A 26,301-nucleotide genomic window follows, 5' to 3' on the forward strand; every position below is an offset into this window, starting at 1 on the left:
AGCACAGTGATACAATGTAGCGAGTTTGCAATTCCATTCATGGTTTATTACAGTGGCGAAGCCACAGGTGGGCTTGGGTGGGTCAGGGCCCACCCACTTAGGGCTCAGGCCCACCCAACAGTAGCAAGCGTATAGCGGTAGCAGAAACTGGTGGGGGATCCCAAGCTCTGCCAACTGAAGACTTCCCCCTGATAGTAATTAAAATGCTGCTCTCCACGATACTGGCACCTGTGCATGCTCAGTTTTCAGCGCATGCCTACTGCAGACTGCCAAGGTGGAAAGAAGCGTTTTCCCGCCAGCTCAGATATTTTTCTGGTGGGGGTTGGGAAGAACACTTGGTGCCCACCCATTTCTTGCCTATGCCCACCCAAAATCTGTTGTCTGGCTACACCCCTGGTTTATTAGCAGCGCCTGAGCTGGTGAAGCAGGGGACTGTCTGGTCACTCGGAGCAGATGATCAGGTCATCCACAAAGATTCAGAGCTTTAAAAACAGCCATCTAAACCTGCCACCTACAGCAGGGTGAGCAGAGGTGAGCAGATTCACACTATCACCTCTGTGCCAAAATATTCACTCCTGCACTGGGTGGACAGTGACCCTTGAGAGCTATAGCGTAGCACAGGGAGGCAGCTCATATCACCGTGACCTCACCGTGACCTGGTGAATCACAGGGAGAGGCTGATGTAAGACAGTGTGGAAGGCTTTATGCAGAGTTTAGTGCAACATTCTGTGCACAATTTCGTGACCAGCTGGTGCAAAAAGAAGTTTTGTGCACGAGCAAATGTCATCAGTGCACATCTTATTTCAGTTTGAGAATAATAAAGGTATCAAACCCAGATGCAAAGCGGTTCGCAAAATACCCGAAGGCTGAGTATGTGGTTTTCTCACACCAGGTCTGGGGAAGAGTTAAAAGGTAGCTCATTCTTCTGTGGCCAGTATTAATTTAATGGGGATTTTAGGTCTGTTTCTTCTTACATCTGAGAGATTGAGGTTTTGATGTGCATATGAGAAAAAAGCCCCAGCTGCGGATGAGGGGCTGAGGAGGAAATGCTGCAGATGTGAACAACAATCTATTCCAACAGCCTTTATAGTCTCCAAAATGATTTTTAGTGAGGGACCATCAGAAAGTGATCAGTCCTTTGTTTTCTTTAAAGCACAGAACATATACATAAGTACATAAGCATCGCCACGCTGGGGCAGACCAAGGGTCCATCGAGCCCAGCACCCTGTCACCGACAGTGGCCAAAAGAACAAGCAATTTGTCCCGCCCGTCCTAGAAATACTGTATTCCCTCGTCCATTCAATAACATTCTATGGCTTTTTCCTCCAGGAAGCCATCCAACCCTTTTTTGAAGTCCGCTAAGTTAACTGCCTTAACCACCTTTTCCAGCAGCGAATTCCAGAGTTTAACTACGCATTAAGTGAAGAAAAATTTCCTCCGATTCGTGTTACATTTACCACACTGCAGCTTCATCGCATGCCTCCTTGTCCTAGTATTTTTGGACAGTGTAAACAGACGCTCCACATCGACCCGTTCCATTCCACTCATTATCTTATAGACCTCTATCATATCTCCCCTCAGCCGCCTTTTCTCCAAGCTGAAGAGCCCTAGACGCTTTAGCCTTTCCTCATAGGGAAGTCATCCCTTTCGTCGCCCTTCTCTGCACCTTTTCCAATTCCACTATGTCCATATGCACCATGTCCAGGCCGATGTTCAGACCGTGGGAGGTATCCAGACTGCCTCCCGCGGTCAACATTCAGCCTGTATTTGCAATGCCAGATTGTTTCTGGCGGCCGGCGTTGAATATCCAGTTTACTTTTGGCTGGTTCCAACTTAACCGGCCAAGCCGATAGTCAGCACTGGCCGGTTAAGTCAGATCCGGCCAGAGATACGCCTGTCATTGACATGGATCAAATGTGGCTGCCAAACTTAGCTGACGATGTACGATATGACCGGCCATCTGCTAAGCGCTAACCAGCGATATGATAAAATCAAAATTGCCACGCGTCCATTATGGTCCTGCGACCTTACTGCCAGCCGTTGACCTAGCGGTAAAGTGTCACACGGTAACCAGGCGGTAATAACCTACGCGCGTCGAATGCCACTTGGCTCGCGTACGAAAATAAAAATAATTTTTTCGGACACGCATATCAGACGCTCGCCAAAAATGAAATTACTGCAAGAGCCACACAGTACCTGGGCGGTAACTCCAGTTTGGCGAGCATTGGGCGCCCGTAGATGCTTAGAAAAAGGGCTGCCGAGTCATGAAGTGTTTAGCATGCATTTGCGTGATTTTCACTTCCTTACCATGTATCCTGTGGATTGTAAGCTCTTTGAGCAGGGACTGTCTTTCTTCTGTGTTTGTGCAGCGCTGCGTACGCCTTGTAGCGCTGTAGAAATGCTAAGTAGTAGTAGTAGTAACTAATAAACCCTTTAGTGTCCAATGTTCCCATCAATCTGTTCCCATATGGCTTATTACGGGAACATTGGACACTAAAGGGTTATTAATATGCGTTATGGTAATATAATGTGCGTTTTTACCATTTAACATTTATTAAGAGGCAAATATCATAGGTTAGGGTTGAAATGCACTTTAACTATCCCCTTCCAAAAACAAATCTTCAGATCCATAGATTCCCACTGAGATGTTAATAGTTAAACTGAACACTTGTGGCCACCCCAACAACACCCCTCCCAAAATAATTTTGTTAAAATGAGGAAAGAGACAACAAACTTTTAAACAGAAAACTTTGCATCTACAGAGACAGAGAGAGAGAGAGATCATGAGCAATGATTAAAGCAGTGGGTTGAGCACCAGGAGACCCCAGTTCAAATCCCACCGCTGCTCCTTGTGATCTCGGGCAAGTCACTTAGGGGCCCTTTTACTAAGCCGCGTAAGCGTCTACGCGAGCCCAACGCATGCCAAAATGGAGTTACCGCCCGACTACCACGTGACTCTTGCGCTAATTTCATTTTTGGCGCGCATCCGATACGCACGTCTGAAAAATATTTTTTTATTTTTGGGTGTGCGTAACAGACACATGGCAAGTGGCATTTGAGGCGCATAGGTCATTACCTTCCGGTTACCGCGTGAGTCTTTACCGCTAGGTCAGTGGCTGGTGGTGAGGTCTCAGACCCAAAATGGACGCGCAGAAATTTTCATTTTGCCGCACATCCATTTTCAGCAAAAATGTTAAAAAGCCATTTTTTACAGGCGTGCTGAAAAATGGATCGGTGCGCGCCCAAAACCTGCGCCTACACTACCGCAAGCCACTTTTCAACGCACCTTTGTAAAAGGACCCCTTAACCCTCCATTGCCTGAGGTATAAACCCAGATTGTCAGCCCTCCAGAGACAGAGACACCGCTGTGACCGCACGCAGTATGTTAGGAATTAAAATAAAATCAGTTTTCAAAAGCTGTTTTACCTATGTGCGTTGACTGCGCTGCCACCTTGGGTGACTGCCTAGTCTGCCTGGGGGTTAAGCCTGCCCTGTCCTCTTGCCATGTGTCTGGTGATCTTTGTGTTCTCAGCTGTCAGCGCCTTTTAAAATTTGTTTTGCTCAGACAGAGTTGGCCAGGCTGTGACCTGCTTGTGACTTATCTTCCTTGCAGGAGATTGTTTAATGCTGGTAACCACTTCAGAGCTGCAAATTTATTAAAGAAAACAAACACTTCATCACTGAGCTGGAAGTTTATTATTAAATTTGTCATTTGGAGCACAGGGGTGGGGGGTTGGGGGTGTTAGGGGTTGATATTTTAGTCCTTGTGCTTTCTTATTGTGGTGGCTGTGAAGGGACCCCACGTGCGACCATGGTGGGGGGGGGGGGGGGCTTCTTTGCTTGCAAAGTGCCAAACGTTGATTGTTATTACGTGTTGCAGAAGGTTGCTGTTATTGTTGTACTGACTTTTTTGACCATGTTTTGTTTTCTGTTTGCTTTGCGATGGTTTAATAAAAAAACGTTTTTAAAAAACCAAACATCTCATACTTTTAAGAATGGAATACAGAGTTTTACTGAGTTAACAATTCTTCCCTCTTAGTAGACTCGAGTTCCCCTTATTTTTATTTACTTATTTATTTGCTACATTTATATCCCACATTTTCCCACCTATTTGCAGGCTCAACGTGGCTTACAATATAATACAACAATAATAATAACATTGATGGAATAAGAAAATCAGAATATAGAAAACAGATAAGGTGCATATGAATATCATGGCAATCATATTAACGGAGTAAGAATTTCAGAATTGTTGCAATTAAGGTGCATAAGAAAATTATGTATAATAAGAAGTACAGAGATACAAATTGTAAAGGGAGTGAGAAGACGAAGAGATATGGGGGCAGGATAAGGTGTGGTTAATGCTAGTGGTTTGTTTTAGAGGTGTGGTTTAGGTAATTAGATTAAGTTGGGTCGTTCCAATAGGCTCGTTTGAAGAGGTATGTTTTCAGCAACTTTCGGAAGGGTAGAAGTTCGTTGGTTGTTCTAATGAGTCTTGGTATGGCGTTCCATAGTTGACTGCCTATCATAATGATATCAGGACAAAATATAACGTTCCGTAATTAGGGTGTAAATTAAAATGGACAAATTAGAAAAGTTCCATTATAATTGTATCTGGTGAAGTTTAGGTGTCAGTTCCTCATGAGGGATCTTTTTTGTACGTCGTTTTGAACAATTTTTTACTTGAAAACTGTATTTTCCCCGTGTTCTGAAATATTTGGTTGAACACCCTAAAAGTATGGATCATGGATTTGATATACCATCTCTCTCTGGTACTTGCAAACAGTTTACATATATAATATGCAAGTAAATTCTCTGTCCCTGGTGGGCTGATGTTATGACCTGGTGAATGTGAGCCCTTGTGCCCCGACTGAGCACGGCGAAGATGAAGTGGCACCGCACTCGATCAGGCAGCCAGACAACCCCTAGCTTCACCTGGGGAGCGACCACCGTTCCTTGGGAGTTGAGCCCCCAGGTGCAGGCGGCCACCAGGACTTCTGGAACCGGCGGGGTTGCACAACCGCTGACCAGGCTGGCAGGCAGGCAGACACAGTCCAGGAGCAAAGAGTCAGTGAAGCAGCAAAACAGAGAGCAATCCGAAAGTCTGGGCAGGCAGCAACACAACGCGTGGTCAGTAAACAATCCAAGGTCAAGAACACAGGAAAACACTGGAACAGATGAAGACCACAACCTCTAAGCGAATAGAAGCCGAAGCATGGAAGGACTGGAAACAGGGCTTTAAATAGAGCAGGAATTAGGCTCAACCATGAGCAGCTGTTCCAAGATGGCTGCCCCCATCAGCAGAGGTGCCTACATCCAAATATGGGCTTCCTTCCTGACCTCGTTACTCCAAGATGGCTGCCCCCTCCTGAGCTAGCCAAGATGGCTGCTGTCCATGATCCTTGGGGTTATAATTGATTCTGCTCTGACTTTCGAGGAACAAATATCTGATGTAGTGAAAAAAATCTTTTTTCCATCTTAGGAGACTTCGGTCAGTTAGGAATTCAATTAGTAAGGATTCCCTTAAAACGTTGACATCTGCTTATATTACCTCACGCTTAGACTACTGTAATATCATATATTCAGGGATCACCCAAGCTAGCTTGAAGCGATTACAAAGAATACAGAATACTGCAGCACGTATGATTTGTAGGGCCCGGAGGGATGACAGAGTAACACCTTTGCTACATCAACTGCATTGGCTTCCAGTTGAAGCAAGAGTTAAGTTTAAAGCCTTAGTCTTGACCCATAAGGCCTTTTATACACTAAATCCTGACTATCTGTCAAATCTAACTATTCCTTACACTGCCACACGAACCCTTAGATCCCTGACAGATAACAGGTTAGTGATTCCTCCTCTTGCTAGGGCTAGATGGGAATCTACACGGAATTCGGCTTTTTTCTATCTGTCTCCCTCTCTTTGGAATGGCCTTCCAAAAGAGATCAGACTTGAGAAATCTTACTTTCATTTTCGGAAACTTTTGAAAACCTTCTACTTTATCGAGTATGTAGATCAGAATTTAGAATAATGGAAGAAAGGTTATAAATGGGCATCTGTAATATATACTAAGTCAAAACTGTATTATCTGTCTGTGTAGATTATATTATGTATTTAATTTTGTATCTGCAGTGTTCTCCTGTGTATTAATCATGAGTTATATTGTTTTCATCTTATGTAGCTAGTTTGTTGGGTTTGCTGTGCTTTCCTGTAATGATTGGAGTTCTAATGTTTGTCCAATTTGTACTTATTGTACTGCTTTTTTTTTTTTTTTTTTTTTATAAATTGTAAACCGTTCTGTCTTGCAGTAGCAATAAGATACGGTATATAAATTGATGTAAATAAATAAATAAATAAAAAAACCCGGCTGATGGCTGCTAGGTTAGGAAACAGAAACCAACCCATCCTGGAGAAGTGTAGCAGAGCGTAACAGCTGACAATCTAAGGGGTATGTTTTTCACACGCCTTCCAATTTAATTAAACGCTAACGTGCCAATGCATTCCTGTGCTCACATCATATTATATCTCTGTTATTTCAATTTCAGTGCTGTTAAATCTGTGTATTTTTGATCCTGTTTCATGGTAGTCTTATTATTAGGTTTCAATTTGCTGTTTTCTGGTTTATCTCATTGATTGTATTTATATTTGATGATTTTACTATTGTTATGCTGTTATCAAAATTGTAAGTTTTATGTTAAACTGGACCTGCTGTACACTGCCTTGGGTGAATCTCTTCATCAAGGCAGTTAATAAATTCCCAATAAATAAATATTGAGAACAAATTGCTTCTCTAATATTTGCAGAAGTTCAGGGGCAGGGCTTTCACAGCAGGAAACATTAGCTGACCTCCCTGACTAACTTTCATGCATAAAGTCCTCCAGAGCCTGAGGGTCACAGAATTCAAACTCCTGTTTATTTTATTTTTTTTGTTACATTTGTACCCTGTGCTTTCCCACTCATGGCAGGCTCAATGCGGCTTACATGGGGCAATGGAGGGTTAAGTGACTTGCCCAGAGTCACAAGGAGCTGCCTGTGCCTGAAGTGGGAATCGAACTCAGTTCCTCAGTTCCCCAGGACCAAAGTCCACCACCCTAACCACTAGGCCACTCCACCACTGTTGCTACTATTCCAGATTCTACATGGAATGTTGCTATTCCACTACCAACATTCCATGTAGAAGTCGGCCCTTGCAGATCACCAATGTGGCCGCGCAGGCTTCTGCTTCTGTGAGTCTGACGTCCTGCACGTACGTGCAGGACGTCAGACTCACAGAAACAGAAGCCTGCGCAGCCTTCTACATGGAATGTTGCTAGTGGAATAGCTTGTATACACAAACCAGGACTCATAGCCACCAACTTCAAGAAAGTGCTATAAAACAGTTCACACCAGCATGATATGGTAAATATATAATTTGTATGTATAGAGTACCCTCAGATATAAACCACTGTAACTGCAGTCAATAATGCTGCTAAAAAGTGGCATAGCACTTCTTTCATTAGGTAACTCTAACAATTTTTTGGGGAGAGCAACATATGCTCGTTTTTGTATGCGTCCCAATCACCACAGTGCTATAAAATCACTTGTTACTTCTAAAAAATATACTGAGTGAAAACTGTGCACTTATCTTGTAAGTTCTTGCCTCCCAGGCAGAACTATCTTGCCTCGCTGAAACATTTGTCAGTTGCCTTCCCCTGGAAGTAACAAGTGATTTTATAGCACTGTGGTGATTGGGACGCATACAAAAACGAGCATATGTTGCTCTCCCCAAAAAATTGTTAGAGTTACCTAATGAAAGAAGTGCTATGCCACTTTTTAGCAGCATTATTGACTGCAGTTACAGTGGTTTATATCTGAGGGTACTCTATACATACAAATTATATATTTACCATATCATGCTGGTGTGAACTGTTTTATAGCACTTTCTTGAAGTTGGTGGCTATGAGTCCTGGTTTGTGTATACAAGCTGTTGAATGTTACCAGAGACATTGATATTGTGAATTCGTTTTCTGCTAGTGGAATAGCAACATTCCATGTAGAATCTCCACCACCCTAACCACTAGGCCACTCCTCCACTCGGTTTGTTTGTTTATTTATTTATTTATTTATTTGTAGCATTTGTATCCCACATTTTCCCACCTATTTGCAGGCTCAATGTGGCTTACAATTGTTCCGTAATGGTGATCACCAATTCCAGAAAAGAGAAATACATAGTTAAAATATGGAGGTGACAGAGTGGAATTAGGTAGTCAAATAAATAAAGTTTATTTTCGTAATAAGAAATAAAAAGTAATTGGCTAAAACTTCAATCGTAGTACATTAGAGTTGAACAATCAGGAATAAAGAGTTACGTTTTGTGTAATTCTGGTGTAAATTTTGTTATTGGTATTTAGGATGGATCTTTGTAGTGTGCCTTATTGAATAGGTTACTTTTCAGTAATTTTTGGAAATTATTTATGTCGTGTGTTGTTTTTATTGATTTTGGTAATTCATTCCATATTTGCGTGCTTGGTTCACTCGGTTCCCAAGGTTTTTTTGTACCTGTCTATGCGGAAGCAGGAGGCTGCCTCAGAGAGAAGGTTCTGGTTCAGGGTGAGCAGCATGTGTGAATTTTCACTGTCCACTGCCACTAACCTCTAGAAGAGATGACAACATTTAACAAGTGCACTGGCGGGGGAGGGGGGAGGTTAAAAGACAAGAGATATCTGATCGCCAGCTGGGGAGTGGACAGGAAGGGAGAAGTCAGACCGCGAGAGGAAGTCAGTGGCCAGTGAGAACACTGGGCCAGTGACTTCACCTCTGAAGCCACAAGAAATGCAAGAACACCGTTCCACCCCGTTCCAGTACAAAGAAGGATGCTTGGGTGCATAGGGAAAGGAATGACCAGTAGGAAAAAGGAGGAGGTGATGGTGCCCCTGTATAAGACTCTGGTGAGACCTCATTTGGAATATTGTGTACAATTCTGGAGACCGAACCTTCAAAAAGATAGAAACAGGATGGAGTCGGTCCAGATGGTCAGTGGTCTTGCGTCATAAAACATATGGGGACAGACTTAAAGATCTCAGTATGTGTACTTTGGAAGAAAGGCAGGAGAGGTAGATATGATAGAGACATTTAAATACCTACATGGCATAAATGCCTTCAACTGAAAGGAAGCTCTGGAATGAGGGGGCATAGGATGTAGGTGAAGGGCAGACTCAGGAGTAGCCTGAGAAAATAATTCTTCACGGAAAGGGTGGTGAATTAATGGAACGGCCTGTGGGTAGAAGTGGTGGAGACGAAAACAGTATCTGAATTCAAGAGACAAGTACGTAGGGAGTGATAGGGAGAGTAGTTGGCATGGACAGGCCAGTTGGGCTTTATCTGCCTCCATTTTTCTCAGTTTCTAAATTAAGCCCTGAGCTTACCAATAAGGTTTACCAGTCCGTAGTGAGTCATGGGGCTATTCATTCCTAAGATTATTATTTGAGAATTAGAACAGGCCGAGGCTCATGTAGAGAGTCCTATATGAGACTTTTGGTCCTCCGAGCAGGCCTTTCTAGCCCACCACCTCCTCTCGCTGGTGTCAGTAAGGTTGGCGTGCAGTCTGTCCGATAAACCGCTAGTGCTCATCTCCTTCCAGTATTCATAAGATGTACTGGGTGTAAGTGGTATAATAAAAAAAAAATTTCAAGCACACCTGACAGTATTTAATAAAGCGAGCACTTAAATCGTCAGCATGCCCCACCCATGCCCAACCCCCTGTGCAGTTATGCGCTGGAACCTTTAGACGCTATGTTACAGAATAGTATCTAAGTGAACTTAGACGCCTATTATTTCACCACCATTTTGGGTTCTTAAGTGCCATTCAGGTAGAAAAAGCGACGGCCAACGCCAGAAGGATGCTTGGGTGCATAAAGAGAGGCATGACCAACAGGAAAAAGGAGGTGATAGTGCCGTTGTATAAGTCTCTGGTGAGGCCTCATTTGGAGTACTGCGTGCAGTTCTGGAGACCACACCTACGGAAAGATATAAACAGGATGGAGTCGGTCCAGAGGGCAGCTACGAAATTACTAAGCGGTCTTGAATGCAAAAATTATAGGGACAAGCTTATGAACCTCAACATGTATACACTGGGAGAGAGGAGGGAGAGGGGCGACATGATAGAAACGTTTAAATAGCTCAAGAGCATTTATGTACAGGAAGAGAGCCTTTTTCAACTGAAGGAGAGCTCTGGAATGAGGAGGCATATGACAAAGTTAAGAGGGAATAGGCTTAGGAGTAACCTAAGGAAGTATTATTTCACAGAAAGGGTGGTGGAGGTGTGGAATGGCCTCCCGGTGGAGGTGGTGGAGTCGAGGACTGTTCCAGAATTTAAAAAGGCATGGGATAAGCATGTGGGATCGCTTAGGAACAGGAAGAGTTAGGGGTTACAGAGGATGGGCAGACTGGATGGGTCATATGGCCTTTATCTGCCATCATGTTTCTATGTTTCTATTCCACCAATGCCTAAGAGCCAACCTCATCAGTGATGTCACAATGGCTCAATTATCCTATTCTTGGCTTACTTTCCCCCCTTAGTGTGAAGAGTTTCAGTCTCTGGTAACCAGAGCTGAGATTGTGATGTCATAATGCCTCATTCCACCAATGCCCAAGAGCCAACCTCATCAGTGATGTCACAATGGCTCAATTGTCCTATTCTTGGCTTACTTTCCCCCCGTAGTGTGTTTCAGTCTCTGGTAACCAGAGCTCATATTGTGATGTCATAATGGGAATAGGCTTAGGAGTAATCTAAGGAAGTATTATTTCACAGAAAGGGTGGTGGAGGTGTGGAATGGCCTCCCTGTGGAGGTGGTGGAGTCGAGGACTGTTCCAGAATTTAAAAAGGCATGGGATAAGCATGTGGGATTGCTTAGGAACAGGAAGAATTAGGGGTTACAGAGGATGGGCAGACTGGATGGGTCATATGGCCTTTATCTGCCGTCATGTTTCTATGTTTCTATTTGAGTGCCATAGAATGAGGGGGTGAGTGATTTCCAGTTTCCACTCGAGCCTCGATGATCAGTTCCCCTTCACTTGTGCAGGAGGATTGTGCCTGGGCTGCTAAAAGAAAAAGCCCAGACCTGTCAAACAAGAGGTCTCCCCCCCAGCATGCATGTAGACCTGCCCCTTTAACCCCCACCCCCAGACAGGCCCAGTGGCCTTCTCTCCCCCTCCACACCCTAGATATGGAACCTCCAGCCCCCCCCCCCCGACACAAGGGCACAGGGGGGTTAAGGTCTGCTATACCTCTAGCCCCCGAACCCTCAACACAAAAAATAACTCCCTGGTGGCCCAGTGGGCAACATACCCCCCACCCACCCTGGTGGTCTAGCAACCCTCTCACCACACTATACCTTGTAGTGATGGAGGAGGGAGTAGCACTCCTTCCTCCTTCCAGCACTGCCTCCAAAATGGCAGCGCACTGCATCCTGGGATGGGATGGGCGGGGCTTCCCTACCATATAAGGGAGAAACTCCCTTATATTGTGGGGAAGCCTTGGCTAGCACATCTGAGCTGGCGTAGGGTTATGGTGCTATTCTGCCCATAAGATCAAAATACTGTTCTCTGGCACAGGTGCTGTAGACCCCTCTGATCATTTGTGAGATGGTAAATGCGGGCGCTGGTGGTCTCAAGTGTTTTACCTTTATTTATTTATTTATTTAGATTTTGCTCACACTTTTTTCAGTAGTAGCTCAAGGTGAGTTACATTCAGGTACACTGGGATATTTCTCTGTCCCAGGAGGGCTCACAATCTAAGTTTGTACCTGAGGCAATGGAGGGTTAAGTGACTTTCCCAAGATCACAAGGAGCAGCAGCAGGATTTGAACTGGCCACCTCTGGATTGCAAGACCAGTGCTCTAAACACTAGGCCACTCCTCCACTCCTATTCTTTGAGGTTCTACATGGCATTTTGCTACTCTGAGATTCTGCATGGAATCTTGTTACTCTTTAGGATTCTAGAATCTTGCTATTCATTTATTTAGATTTTGCTCACACCTTTGCTCAAGGTGAGTTCCTTTCAGGTACTCTGGATATTTCTCTGTCCCAGGAGGGCTCACAATCTAAGTTTGTACCTGAGGTAATGGAGGGTTAAGTGACTTGCCCAAGGTCACAAGTAGCAGCAGTGGGATTTGAACCGGCCACCTCGGGATTGCAAGACCACTGCTCAAACCATTAGGCCACTCCTCCACTTCGATCATCTGGTCCTCATTGGTGTGGATGTGAGCACATTGCAGTCTTCAGCCTCCCCTTCCTGGTACAGTACAGTTTATGGTCTCCGTTTAGTAGTACAGATGGGGGGGGGGGGGGGCACAGTGTGGCTCTGCCGAGTTTGTTGGAAGTGTGTATTATATGAAGAAACCCTTTGCAAATAACTAATTTTCTGTGAAATGACAACCCATGTGTTTCTCGTTCCCAGGTTCGTGATAGGCCTAGGAGCAGCCTCCTGTGGGGGAAGGGGAGCAGAGAGCATCTGAGAGAGCTGACCTGTAATGCAGATCCCTGTGGGAAGGGCCCAGTCAGCCTGTGGGATAAAGGACCAGGAATCACTGCCCCTCAGTCAATGCTTGCTAATTAATCCTGGGATATGAAAGAACAGAGCGGGCATTGTTGCAAGGGAGACTGAGAAGTGGCGGGAAAGAGCTGCAGCCTGCCAGGGTCTGTGGGAAGCTGAAGAAATGCTAGGATTTGCTCTCTTACACACTGTTTTCTGGGAATGAGGGGGGGAGGAAAAGGGTCAGGGATTTCCTCCTTAAAGCTTCTCTGGGGAATATAGCATCCGGCTTGGGGAAGTTCAAGGTTTCACTGGCTTTGCCTCTGCATAGCTTTCTCCTCTTTTAAGTCAGGGGTTACAAATCCTGCCTGCTTCATGGGACCATCTCCACACGGCAACTGTGGAGGAGTGGCCTAGTGGCAGTGGCGTACCAAGGTGGGGGCGGTCCGCCCCGGGTGCACGCCGCTGGGGGGGTGCTGCGGTGCGCGCCTGCTCCGAGTTCGCTAAACTTTGTCGCTCGTTCGCTGCAGCTCCCTCTGCCTCGGAACAGGTTACTTCCTGTTCCGGGGCAGAAGGAGCTGCAGCGAAGCAAAGTTTAGCGAACTCTGAGCAGGCGCGCGCCGCAGCACCCCCTCCCCCCAGCGGCGTGCACCGGGGGGGGGTGTCATTTCACCAGAGGGGGGGGGAAGGTGTCATTTAGCAGGGGGGCGCGCATCGGCGCTCCGCCCCGGGTGCCATCCAGGCCAGGAACACCTCTGCCTAGTGGTTAGAGCACCGGTCTTGCAATCCAGAAGTGGCCGGTTCAAATCCCACTGCTGCTCCTTGTGATCTTGGGCAAGTCACTTAACCCTCCATTGCCCCAGGTACAAACTTAGATTGTGAGCCCTCCTGGGACAGAGAAATATCCAGAGCAGCTGAATTTATCTCACCTTGAGCTACTTCTGAAAAAGGTGTGAGCAAAATCTAAATAAATAAAGATTCTAGAATTCTAAAGAATAACAAGATTCCATGCAGAATTTCAAAGTGTAGCAACATTCCATGTAGAACCCCAAAGAGTAACAAGATTCTTTGGGGTGGAGGAGTGGCCTAGTGGTTAGAGCACCAGGCTTGCAATCCAGAGGTGGCCAGTTCAATTCCTGCTGCTGCTCCTTGTGATCTTGGGCAAGTCACTTAACCCTCCATTGCCTCAGGTACAATCTTAGATCGTGAGCCCTCCTGGGACAGAGAAATATCCAGAGTACCTGAATGTAACTCACCTTGAGCTACTACTGAAAAAGGGGTGAGCAAAATCTAAATAAACTGAGATCATAAATGTAGAGATTGAGTGGTCACCAACCCCCGATTGCTCTTTCACTAAGCTGGAAGCCCAGGAGCTGCCTTTCACTCTCCAGGGCTTCCAGTGTGGCACAGTAACATTGTAGATGACAGCAGAGAAAAGCTTGGACAGACCATCCAGTGTGCCCAACAAGATAAACTCATAGCAGAAGGTTTGATGTGATACTACATATGTATACTTGACCTTGATTTGTCCTTGCCATCTTCAGGGCACAGACTGTAGACGTCTGCCCAGCACTGTCTTTGCTTCCCAATTGCTAGTGTCCTGTGGTAATCTTTCGATGTGCGTGCGCTATCCACACGCTAAAAATACACCCCCCCCCCCCCCCGTTTACTCAGCCACGCACATTAGCGCACCACCAGCTACTATCGCAGCTTAGTAAACAGGAGGGAAAATGTATGTTCTCATTGGTTAGCACAGCTATATTGTCGTACATTAACCAATTAGCTCATGCTTAGTGCGTGAGCTCATATTGCCTACATAATGGGTGGTCGCAGTGGCGTAGCTATGGGGGGGGCCATGGGGGCCTGGGCCCCCACAAATTGCCTCTGGGGCCCCCAACCCCCGCCAGCTGAAGCGTTTATCTGTCCCGCGCTGGTCTCGCTCTTGCTTCCTCTCCTGTTTCCAGTCGCGCCGTGCGTGCTCTCGTTTTAATGAAACTAAAACGAGCGTGCGGTGCACAGCGCGCTGAAAACAGGAGAGGAAGCAAGAGCGAGACCAGCGTGGGATAGATAAACGCTTCAGCTGGCAGGGGTTAGGTACCCCCGCCAGCAAAGTTACCTTGTGGCGGCAGGGGGGGGTCGAAAGCAGTGGGGAAGGCAGGCTAAAATGTGCCCCCCTCACGTTGGGCTCTGGACCCCCTCCCGCCGAGCTCTGGCTATGCCCCTGGGTGGTAGTAGGGGCTAATGGGAAAAATAGCACATGGCCATTAATAAGGAAAATAGAAATATCAGCCTTAGTGTGTGGGAATGAGCCACGTAAGACTACGCTAAGGTCACTTTTTACCGCAGTTTGGTGAAAGGGCCCCTAAGTTAGAAACACCTTTTTTTTCCTTTTTAAAATTAGAACCCTATTTACTACCAGAGAATGTGGTAAAGGTGGTTAGCTTAGCGGAGTTTAAAAAAGGTTTGGACGGCTTCCTAAAGGAAAAGCCCATAGACCGTTATTAAATGGACTTGGGGAAAATCCACTATTTCTGGGATAAGCAGTATAAAATGTTTTGGGACCTTGCCGGGTATTTGTGACCTGGATTGGCCACTTTTGGAAACAGGATGCTGGGCTCGATGGACCTTTGGTCTTTCCCAGTATGGCAATACTTATGTACCCCAATCCTGAGAAAATCTAAGTAACATTATTCTGTTCAACCGCACCTTTTCCTTATCTTGTAAAAAGCTTCCAGTTGCACCATGTCAAAAAAAAAAAAAAATACATACTGAACGAAAATGCTAATGGAAACATGAAGAGATTGTCAGGGTTGTGCGAATCTACCGAGAACCTCATTGTTCTGTTCCATCTCCACCCTGCCAAAATGGAGAATTAGCAGAGCTGGAACAGGGATTCTAGGCTTCCTCCTAGGACCTTCTTTTGGTTACTGCAGCCCTCAGATGTGCCAGGCCTGCGCTCTTCCTGTCGCATGATGCTCTGTCTATCAAGGATGTGTTTTTCAAGCTGTTTGTTAACGATGATCACAGGATAGTCATGTGTCCTCTGTAACGCTGCAGTTGGTGTCTGAGAGTATAAGTCAAATTGCTTGATCAGGCCTTCATTAAAGAGCTCTGTTCATTTGTTATTTTCTACTTAACGGGGAGGAGTTTTGAGCCGTTCTCCCCTTGATGTGAAAAGTCCAGGCTTTATGTATGTTGAGTTTCAGAAAGTAAGAGGGACTGTCTTTGAGGGAGGGGTTTAACGTTGCAGACTTCATTATCCCACACAGAGCAAATGCATAAACCTGTTCCATGCTTTGTCTCCGTTGCAGGAATTAATTGAAGTTGACAGTGAAGTCGTGTTTGAGTTAGCGGCCTACATCTTGCAAGTAAGTGGAAATTTTGCCTCTTCTATCGTTTATCGTTTATTCATTTACTAGACCGTCACTTATTACAAAAGTAAGTCAGAACGGTTTGCAATGTAATATAACATTCAAATACTATAAAACATACTCTGAAATCCATTTATGATAGGAAAGCACAGCAAACCAGACAAGTCAATGAAAAACAATTCATACGAATTACTTAAGCTATAATCATAATCATAAAAACATGTACCGTGTTTCCCCGAAAATAAGACACTGTCTTATATTAAATTTTGCTCCCCAAGACGCGCTAGGTCTTATTTTCAGGGGATGTCTTATTTTTCGGGGCAACATCGGGTTTGCCCCCCCTCCACCCGCCCTTCACCTTCGCACTTGCAGCAGCAGGGCAGGCTACTCCTTCCTTTCGTGTCCCGCCCTCGCCTGATGTAACGTCTGCGAGGGCGGGGCACGGAAGGAAGGAGAGGTGTGTGAAAGGAGGTGCTTCAGGTTAGTTCCGGGAGTGATGGAGGGCGGGCGGAGGGGGGGCCCGGCGATCTCGGGTGGGGAGGCGACCTCGGGTGGGGGTGGCGGTCTTGTCCGGCTCTCGGCGGCCCTGCTTCAAAAGAAAAACTTTGCTAGGTCTTACTTTCAGGGGAGGCCTTAATTTACCAATTGCAGCAAAACCTCTACTAGGTCTTATTTTCAGGGAAACACGGTAATAAAATCTGGAGAAAAATTAAAAAAGGAAAGAAAAGTATATTCTCTTTCTCTTTTTTTTTTTCAACCTTTCTTTCCCCTTTTCTCCTAATCTCTCCCTCCCCCCTTCTTCTTTCTTCTCTTCTCCTATCACTTTCCGTTATTTTATATTTATTTTTGTATTAAACATTATCTTCAAATATGTCTCAAAAAAAATGCGTTTTTAAAATTTTGCGTAATGAATAGAAAACAAACAAAATCAAACATGGAAAAGAAAATAAGATGATACCTTTTTTATTGGACATAACTTAATACATTTCTTGATTAGCTTTCGAAGGTTGCCCTTCTTCCTCAGATCGGAAATAAGCAAATGTGGTAGATGACAGTGTATATAAGTAAAACATCCAAGCATTTCATTGACAGTCTAACAGGGTGGGAATGGGCAGGAGGTATGCATGGGAAACATTTTGCGGAAATGAGTGTAGGAGTCTTCGAGCTTGAGTTCTTTGGGAAGGCAGTTCCAAGGGGCTAAGAAGTTCGCGTTGGTTCCCATCTAGCTTTGGATGGAGATGGAATTACCAATCTATTGTCTGTCAACGACCAAAGTGTCCGCGCTGGTGTATAAGGGATAGTAAGATTAGACAAATACTATGGACTAGATAAGTAGATAAGACTATTTCTTTGGCTGTGGCAGAATAAGATGAATAAGGGTAAGAGATTGCTACTACTACTACTACTACTTAGCATTTCTATAGCGCTGCTAGGGTTACGCAGCGCTGTACAATTTTAAACAAGGGGAAGGACAGTCCCTACTCAAGAGAGCTTACAATCTAAAGGTAGTAAAACTATGTAGTCAGTGTAGGTATCATGAATGGGGAAGGTGGTTAGGCGCCAAAAGCAAGGGAGAAGAGATGGGCTTTGAGTAAGGACTTGAAAATGGGCAGGGAGGAAGCATGGCGTATGGATTCGGGAAGTCTGTTCCAGGCATAAGGTGATGCGAGGCAGAAGGGGCGGAGTCTGGAGTTAGCGGTGATTAGACACCTTTTTTTAAAGTCTTCGGGGTCCTTTTACTAAGCTGCGTTGAAAATTGGCCTTCGCTAGTGTAAGCGCAGGGTTTGGATGCACGCAGATCCATTTTTCAGCGCACCTGTAAAAAAACACCTTTTTTGGGGGCCAAAAATAGACGTGTGGCAAAATAAAATTGGCAGACGTCCATTTTGGGTTTGAGACCTTACTGCCACCCATTGACTTAACGCTAAGGTCTCACGCATTAACCGTGTGGTAATCGTCAGCATGCGAACAATGCCAGTTATCACCTGGTTAGCGTTGCGCGTTGGAAAATAAGTGCCTGGTTCAGTTTGGAAACAATAAAGTATATTTTTGTGGATTCTTCTCACCTTTCTGGTAAATCGGTGCTTGCTGTACAGGTTTCCTGAAATGTTATGGGTTTTGGAGGTTCTGGAGTGATATGTGAATATATTTGTATTTCCTGCTCTGCTTAACGGAGCTTTTGGTTTTTCTTCTCGTTAGTTTTCAGTTCACTTGTCAGCCTACAGCCGTTTTCTAGATGTGGCCTAAATTTCCGTATATTTTCCATATTATTATATTTCTCATTTTCTTTTTTAATTATGCTTGGTGTTTCCTTATTCTGTATGGCAAAATTATGAAAAATGCAAAAAAAAAGTTAGTCCAATAAAAAAGGTCTCACCTGCAACTTGATCTAACGCAGCAATCACAGTTCTCAAATCCTCTTACAAACTGTTAATTTTTAAAATCAACAGAGGTCAGATTCACTTATAAATAATTCAATTCAGATCTTATATCAGTGCGGTTTACATCATAAGTGGGACATGGGTTGGATACAATAATTTAGGTAGAGCATTGGTTGGGTACAAATTTTACAATCTTGTTAGTAGGATATAATCTTGTATATCGCTAGAGAGTTTGGGACTAGTGGAGGCTTTGCGTTTGATGGTTCTGCAACGATTTAAGGGACATACAGAAGGTAGTGTCTGTTATGTAGCAGGGGGGCAAAATTCCCCAGGCCCAAGCTTCAAGGGGGGCCTGGCGCCGGGGTCTCTCTCTCTTTCCTGATGAGACCTGGGTGATCGCGTCCCCGACAGAAGCAGAGAAAACTCCGGAGCTGGACCCCCTTGGAGGCTGGGGAGGAGCAGACACAGCAGGGTTTCGGGCCAGGGCCTCTGGTTTGGCTGGCGGGGGTCCCCCCCAGGTCCCACCAGCAGAAGAGGTCTTCCTCCAGTGCTGCTCTTCACTCTGCTGTATTGCCTGCCAAGTGGCTGCTTTTCCTCTCAGGCCGCGCATGCTCGGTTTTGAAACTGAGCACGCAAGAAGTGAGAGAAAAGGCAGCCGTAAGGGCAGGGTAGGGGGGCAGGTAGGCAATGCGGAGAAGTGAAGAGCAGTGCTAGAGGAAGACTTCTGCTGGTGAGGCCTCGGGATGCTCGCCAGCCAGGGTATTTGGAGTTGTGTCGGGGGGGGGGGGGGGACAACGGCAGCGATCCAGGGGGGGCGGCAGCCCTGCCCTGGACCCGGGAGCGGTGGCCCTGCCCTGCCTCGGACCCGGCTCAGTCTCTTGGCAGCCCTGTTCCTGGTACAGAGAAGGGTGATCTAAAGCTCTTCTGAAATTGGATTCCTTTATAGAACTATGGTGCTAAAATCAATTGTTCTTTCAGTCTTCTGGAATGAACGATATGAACTGATTAAATATTAATCAACAGTTCAGATGTGTGACACCTTGTAGAATTTGAAAAATTAGACAAGGCGACTTTAAACCTAATTCTTAAGTGCAATATACTCCCAATTCCAAGAAACCAGCTCAAAATGCCAGAAACTGTCTGCAGATTGTCCCGTGGAAAGCAGAACCCAGTGGGCCTGGTACTTTCGAAGCAGGTATGGGAAAATGCTGTTCATTTCCTGACCCTGGTGTCCGACCCTACTGAAGCCTCCAGCATGCCAGTGCATCTAGGGGTTACTCAGGAAATTGAATCCCTACAAAATGCCCTCAGGAAAAACAGAATTACCTACATTCTTTTCACATTTCTACCAGCAAAATGAGCTGCACCATTGAGGTCTCACGCTCGTGGACTGTTTTGTAGGGGGGGCGTTGAGAGTTCACTGAGGACTTCAGTTCGTCTTTACTCATTCTTCAAAGTGCGCAGGGGTTTGGTTCATAAGTAAGACCTTCTATAAATGAAGAAAATCAGCCTTTAAAATGTATCTGGTGAATAACATTTTTCTCCTCTTTGTTGCAGGAAGCAAAAGGCGATTATGCAAGGTAAAGGTTCATTAAACTATGTTTCATTTTTTTGTCTGAAGGCTGTGTGGTACCTATTTTCAAAGCAGATGAACACCTCAAGATGCCTAAAAATAATGTCCATCCAAATCCTTATTTGGAAAGTCAGAATTTGGACATTTCACACTGCGCTTCATCCAGATAGCAAGGGGAGGGGGTGGGGGTTGTGGGATTGTTTTGGGTGGTACCAGAACTAGGACGTCCAACAGCGATTTTCGAACGGGAAGAAACATCCACATCCTAAAAGACAGAAGTTTTTTTTATCTAGACCTGTTTCAGTCACATTCAAGTTACAAAAAGTTCCTCTGGCTGGAAGGATTAAGGCATGACCCCTCTTTAATCCCCCAGTGGTTGCTGTCCCCCTCCCTCTCCCCTGAAAGTGAAACCAGAAAGGAAAACCAGACTCTGTCAGCTGCAGTTATTATGGCCATTTTGAAGATAATAAGCAGGTTAGAAGAATAGCCTAATGGTTAGTGCAGTGGACTGTAAACCAAGGGACTGTAACTATTACGTTTTTTTCTGTGGCCCCCTCCAGGAACAGAAAAATACTGTATCTAAAGATATAGGACACCTGCAAGGGCTATTAAAGTGGTGTACGTTCAGGTAATTGCAAGGGTGTAAAATACAAGACACTATACGCGTCAACCTTTTCTCACGTGGGCACGCAGTTCTGGAACGCACTGCCGCGCAACCTGAGAACGATCTACGAGCAAACCTCCTTCCGCAAATTATTGAAGACCCATCTTTTTGAAAAAATTTACGGAAAGAACCAAAACACATAAAGTCCACACTCACTGTTCACTAATGCATCAATACATCCACTTCTGAACTCTCATCCCCCGAAGTCTCACCTCACTCATACCTTTACTCACAGAAATATGTATACCATACATAATGCCCTTTTAACCCGCTGTCACCTTCCAATGTGTCAAGGTTTTGTTCCAGTGTTATATTCCTTAACAATACTTTGATTGTCTCGCATAACTCTTCACAATGTAATCCATAACCGAATTGTAACAAACTGTATTTCCATCATTCATATCGTATTGTAAGCCACACTGAGCCCGCAAAAAGGTGGGAAAATGTGGGATACAAATGCAATAAATAAAATAAATAAATACAGTAGGTTAAAGTGGCTGGGGCTCTTCAGCTTGGAGAAGAGACAGCTGAGGGAGATATGATAGAGGTCTATAAAATACTGAGTGGAGTGGAATGGGTAGACGTGAATCGCTTGTTTATGCTTTCCAAAATTCTAAAGAGTTCCAAGATGTGCAGCACTTTTCCAGAGATCACTTGTCTCCAGAATCTTCCCTTTTCCCCCGAAGTTATCGTGGTTAATATTTGTGTTTAATCATGTTTAGTTTATGTTATCATGAAATTGTTTATCCTGAATTTGAAAGGGAAATCACTAAGGTCCGTCTGTTCTCAGCGCTGTAAGATTCCACATTTACTTCGATGGCCCTAGGTGAATTTGGTCTAAGTTTACAGATATTTACAAAAAGTTAACATGGCAAAATGTGGAACCTTGGCATATTGGAGGAGACGCCTCTCACGGCTCCACCTTATACAGACGGATTCCTTCCAAGACCCACAAGAGACCTGGGAGCGAATCACGGGCCAAGATATAAAATCAAAATGTGAGAAAAAGTTCAGTCTTTGATTCCCTCCAGAGATCTAACTTATGAATTTTGAAGACAAATTTCAATGTGATCCTGACACCTAAGCTTATGTATTTATATCACTAATCTTATGTTTTTAGAGGCTTACAATAAAAAGACCTAAACATTAATAAAGAGGTAGGCAGCGGGGTTTGAAATTTTCCCTGGAAAAAATGACTTTAGCTGGTGCTCAGCAAAAAAAGACCACCAAGGTGGGGGAACGGGAGAGCCTCTACTAATGCCTCAGGATGGATGGATGGAGGAAGGGAGGTGTTCGTTAGTAGACCTTCCAAATACTCTTGGGGGGGAAGGGGTTCTTCAATATATATTTATTGTAGTCAGCAGTGGCGTAGCTACGGGTGGGCCTGGGTGGGCACAGGTCCACCCAATCTTGACTGAGGCCCACCCAGCTGCATCGCCACACTGCTCTCTTCTCCGCTGTACTCCACAGCGTCACGGCACCTGCACTTTGGTCTGTGAACCCCTGTCCCTCCCCGGTGTCGGTACAGGTTTCCTCGACGCCTGCAGCAATTCATTCTCGCTGCTTGCGCACCGGCTCTGTAGGCTTCCATCTGCCGCGTTCCGCCAGACAGGAAACAGGCAATGACATCAGCGAGGGTGGGACATGGCAGATGGAAGCCTGAGGGGCTGGTGTAAGCAGCGAGAATGAATCGCTGCAGGCACCGAGGAAACCTGTACTGACACCGGGGAGGGAAGGGGGTTCAGAGACAGGAGTGCAGATGCTGGGATGCCACAGAGGAGAGGGAGAAGATGTGGGGTAGGTGGAAATAAACCTCTTATGTTCTTAAAAAATGTCTCCAGGAAGCTATTTGTGGTGTGTGGTTGGGGGGGGAGGGGCCCATCCAATTTACCTCTGGGCCAGTCCAGAATACCGAGTCTGGCTACACCTCTGTTGTAGTGTATCCAGAACAACATTTCTGACATGTGAACATTTGACGCCCTTCTCTTTGCTCCAAATCTAAGAGAATTCCAGAGCGTTACCAAAATCCTATTCAGGTTCCATCTGGTGTATTTCTCTTCTATGGTATAAGAAGAGAGGGTTTTTTTTTTCCTTTTAGATATGTCAGTAGACTCCTGAGGTAGGCGGTAGCACTGAAACAAGACCCTACTACAATACATATATATTGAAGAACCAGCCAAGTATGGACCCCTTTTACCAAACTGCAGGAAAAGGGGGCCAGCGCTGCTGTCGGCACGTCTTTTACATGCGCACCGAGGTTCCCTTTTACCGCAGCTGCACTTGTCGTGCGGCCATTTTGGGGGAGGAGCCCTTACCGCCACCCATTCTAGCGCCGGAAATGACAGCGTGATAGGGGTGGGAAGTACCGTGCAGGACATCAGACTCACAGAAACAGAACGAAGCCTTGCGCCGGAAGAAGAGGACCTCGGCTGGCGGGGGTTGGGGTTCCCCGCCAGCAAAGGTAGGCGACAGCAGGGGAGGGTTGGCAGCGGGAGAGAGGGTCGAGAGGGGGGGCGGGGTCAAAGTTGATGGTGGTGGTAGCAGCGCCGCCGGGGGGGTGGTGGCAATGACGTGGGGGCAGCGGCGCTAGGGGGGGCTAAAATGTGCCCCCTCACCTCAGGATCTGGACCCCCCTTCCACCGAAGTCTGGCTACGCCCGTGCCACAGAATGGCTGTATAGCCACTCTTCAAGTAGTAATGAGTGGGTTGGGGGTGGGGGGGGGGAGTGCAAACATATATACATATCACTGAATTTTCAAACATTTCTCTATTTTTTCTGCCCAAGAACCACAACCACAAATAGAGGCAAATCGTGGAAATGCCTTCCTATCTCTTTACCTTTAGCCGAAACTACCTGACAGGGCCGGTCTTAGCAATTGCGTGGCCCTGTGCAGACCACCTAGCCCCGCCCCCACCAAGCCCCACCCCTTGTTGACAAGATGCATTTTAAACATTTTTTTAAATTTCAAATAAAGACAAATCAAGCAAAACTTGTACAGAAAAAATAATTCAAATATACACAATGCTATCATAGGAAACCTTTGGGTTTAAAAAGCAAAAGCATGTGCATGTAAGGACTAGATAAACTAATCCGCAAAAAGGCAAACTTTACCTTCTAACCCTTCAGCAATGTCACTCACAAATATATTGAACAGAATCGGCCCCAGCACCGATCCCTGAGGCACTCCACTACTCACCTTCCCCTCCTCCGAGCGAATTCCATTCACCACCACCCTCTGGCGTCTGTCCATCAACCAGTTCCTAATCCAGTTCACCACTTCGGGTCATATCTTCAGCCCCTCCAGTTTATTTAAGAGCCTCCTGTGTTTTACTACTGTTTTATTAAAATTCAATTAATTTTGTATTTCAAATTATTATGTAAGCCGCATTGAGCCTGCATTATGTGGGAAAGCGCGGGGTACAAATGTAATAATAATAATTAAAACAAATCCACTTAATATCTAATACTTGGTAGCAATAATGAAACAGTAATTGGAATATTCACATGGCTGCCTGAGCCAACAGTCTCGGCAGCCATTTTTAAAGAGCGATGCGGCAACAAGGCATCAGCGCCGGCAGTGGGCAGGAAAGACTGGGGATCTTTCCTGCCCTGAAGACTCCCACTACACCACCAGGGCGGCCTTGGGTATGTGCCGGGAGGGCATCCTGCGGCTCGGGGGAGGGGAGGCAAGGAGTCAGATCATGGCAGTGGTGGGGAGCAGGAGGGAGCGCCACGGGGCCCCTGGAGGCGCGGGGCCCTGTGCAACCTCTCCTCTCACCCCTGCCTAAGACCGGCCCTGCTACCTGAGTAATGGAGCCTGGGTTCAAGTTCCTTCTGCTTTGCTGCCGTGAGGCTCTTTCAAGTTTTTGCGCATTATCTGTAATGGAAATTCCTCAGATTTGCAATTGATGGCACATCATTCCCCAGCACTGTATCACTCCAGAGTTTCCACATTGGGCTCCATCCTGCTGGCAACCTTCCTCATCACTGTTTTAGACCCCGGCTCCAAGATTTAGATATGTGGCAGGTAAAACAGGCAGAAGATAGACCAGAAAGATCAGCTGATCAATATCCTCCAGATGAGAGATTTTTTTGCAACAGCTGCAGTGTTCTCCAGTTGTGTCAGCAGGTGGCGTCAGTGTGCTCTGCCTACGTGAGCGCATGACCTTATAGAACTCTAGAATCTTGGGAACTTCTTTACAGAATGACACTATTATTACTATTTAGCATTTCTATAGCGCTACAAGGCGTACGCAGCGCTGCACAAACATAGAAGAAAGACAGTCCCTGCTCAAAGAGCTTACAATCTAATAGAGTTTGTCCCCGTCCCCATGGGTTCTGTCTCCTTCCCTGCTCCGTCCCCACTCCATCCCCGTGGGCTCTACCCTCACCTGCAGAAGTCTCGAACAATTATGATTTTATATTCAAATCTTTTTATTAAAGTATAAAAAAGGAACAACTATTATGTATAAACTAGTTTATGAAACGGGCGCTAGCAAGGCGCTTTCGTTCCCATCCCCCTCCCCTTGATGCTGGACTTTCCCTCCGTGCTTCAGGGTGGTCGTGGTCGTGGGCGCCCTGCCCCTCCCCGGCCGGCGACCCGCCCCGTGACGTAGAGAGTGGCTGGCTGGCTCCCTCGCTGCCTGACTCACTCCCTCCAATCGTCGTCGCGTAGTAGATCGATGTATGCCCCGCCCTCGCATCAAACGTGATGACGTTGAGGGCGGAGCGATTCGATTGGTCAAGTGTCATAGCTCCGCCCTCAACGTCATCACGTTTGACGCGAGGGCGGGGCAAATAGTAATGGGGCTAAATTCCGATCTCTGGCACCTCACAAACCGGAAGTTGCAGCTTCATTAGAACGTTGAGGTAGGCAATTATGTGCGGAAGGGGCATGGGTGTGGGTGGGTCTATCAGTGAGAGTGGTGCATGAGTGACAGTGAGTGGTGAGTGGTGACAGCCTAAGTGCAGGGCTCCAGGTTTTCCCTGCCACAGAGTGAGCTTCAGAATGTTTGAGGTGAGAATTATTAATATAGATTAGAAATAGAAAACAATAATAACATGAGCAGCTATAACAATCCTCCTCCTCACCACCACCCTCTACCCTTCCAACAAGACCGTCCTGTAGTCCTGTAGTCCTGTGAATCTGAAGGCTTTCTCTATAGTACCAGGCCATCTGGAAAGAAATGTTCCACTATTTCTGACTTTCCGTGATAACGCTACTCTTAAAATGGCATGACAGGATTCCACTTGCATAGTGCAGCATGACGTGTCATCACATGAACTCATTGTGATAACATTTTAAGCTTCTATTCCAACCCAGGTCTTTCTCCCTGTCCACCAGACCCCACGAATGGGTGTCATCCGATTACTGTCACCAGTTTATTGTGATCCCACTGCAAAATGGATTTGTTGGCTGAAAATTCCTAAACAGTGGCTTCTTTTGAATTCCATGGGAGCAGCACGGGTGTCCGTAAAGAAGAGACATCTGAAAGAAATAGAAGATGTAGGCAAGAATTACCTTAATTCTGCTACCAGTCATATGCTGAAATTTCTATTTTGCCTGAAAGCAGTTAGCTACCTTTGAGAGAGGGGGGGGGGGATTTTTCTTAACCCAGATGCTTACATTTTGAATTTCATCAGCAGTAGGATGTCAAATACTTCACTTTATAAGAATTTTCATTATATTACATGCACAGCAGGGAACAGAACTCCCTCCCATAACTGCCCCCACCTGTTACCAGGAGGAGAGAGGATTCAGATCACACGGCTTGTGTAATAGCTGACTGGGTTCTGCCCTGC

General features: G+C 45.8%; 1 protein-coding gene across 2 annotated transcripts in view; it reads left to right on the top strand.

The window, feature by feature from the left end:
* FRMD4A (FERM domain containing 4A) overlaps window positions 1–26,301 on the top strand; it is a 362,260-nt gene that overhangs the window by 188,053 nt on the left and 147,906 nt on the right. For both annotated transcript variants that reach the window (XM_030216141.1, XM_030216142.1), the window contains exons 6-7: window positions 15,821–15,877; window positions 19,819–19,841. In XM_030216141.1, coding sequence (XP_030072001.1) covers window positions 15,821–15,877; window positions 19,819–19,841 — 80 coding nt within the window. The remainder of the gene's footprint in view (window positions 1–15,820; window positions 15,878–19,818; window positions 19,842–26,301) is intronic.

Source organism: Microcaecilia unicolor, chromosome 10 (assembly GCF_901765095.1).
Source record: "Microcaecilia unicolor chromosome 10, aMicUni1.1, whole genome shotgun sequence".
NCBI lineage: Eukaryota > Metazoa > Chordata > Amphibia > Gymnophiona > Siphonopidae > Microcaecilia > Microcaecilia unicolor.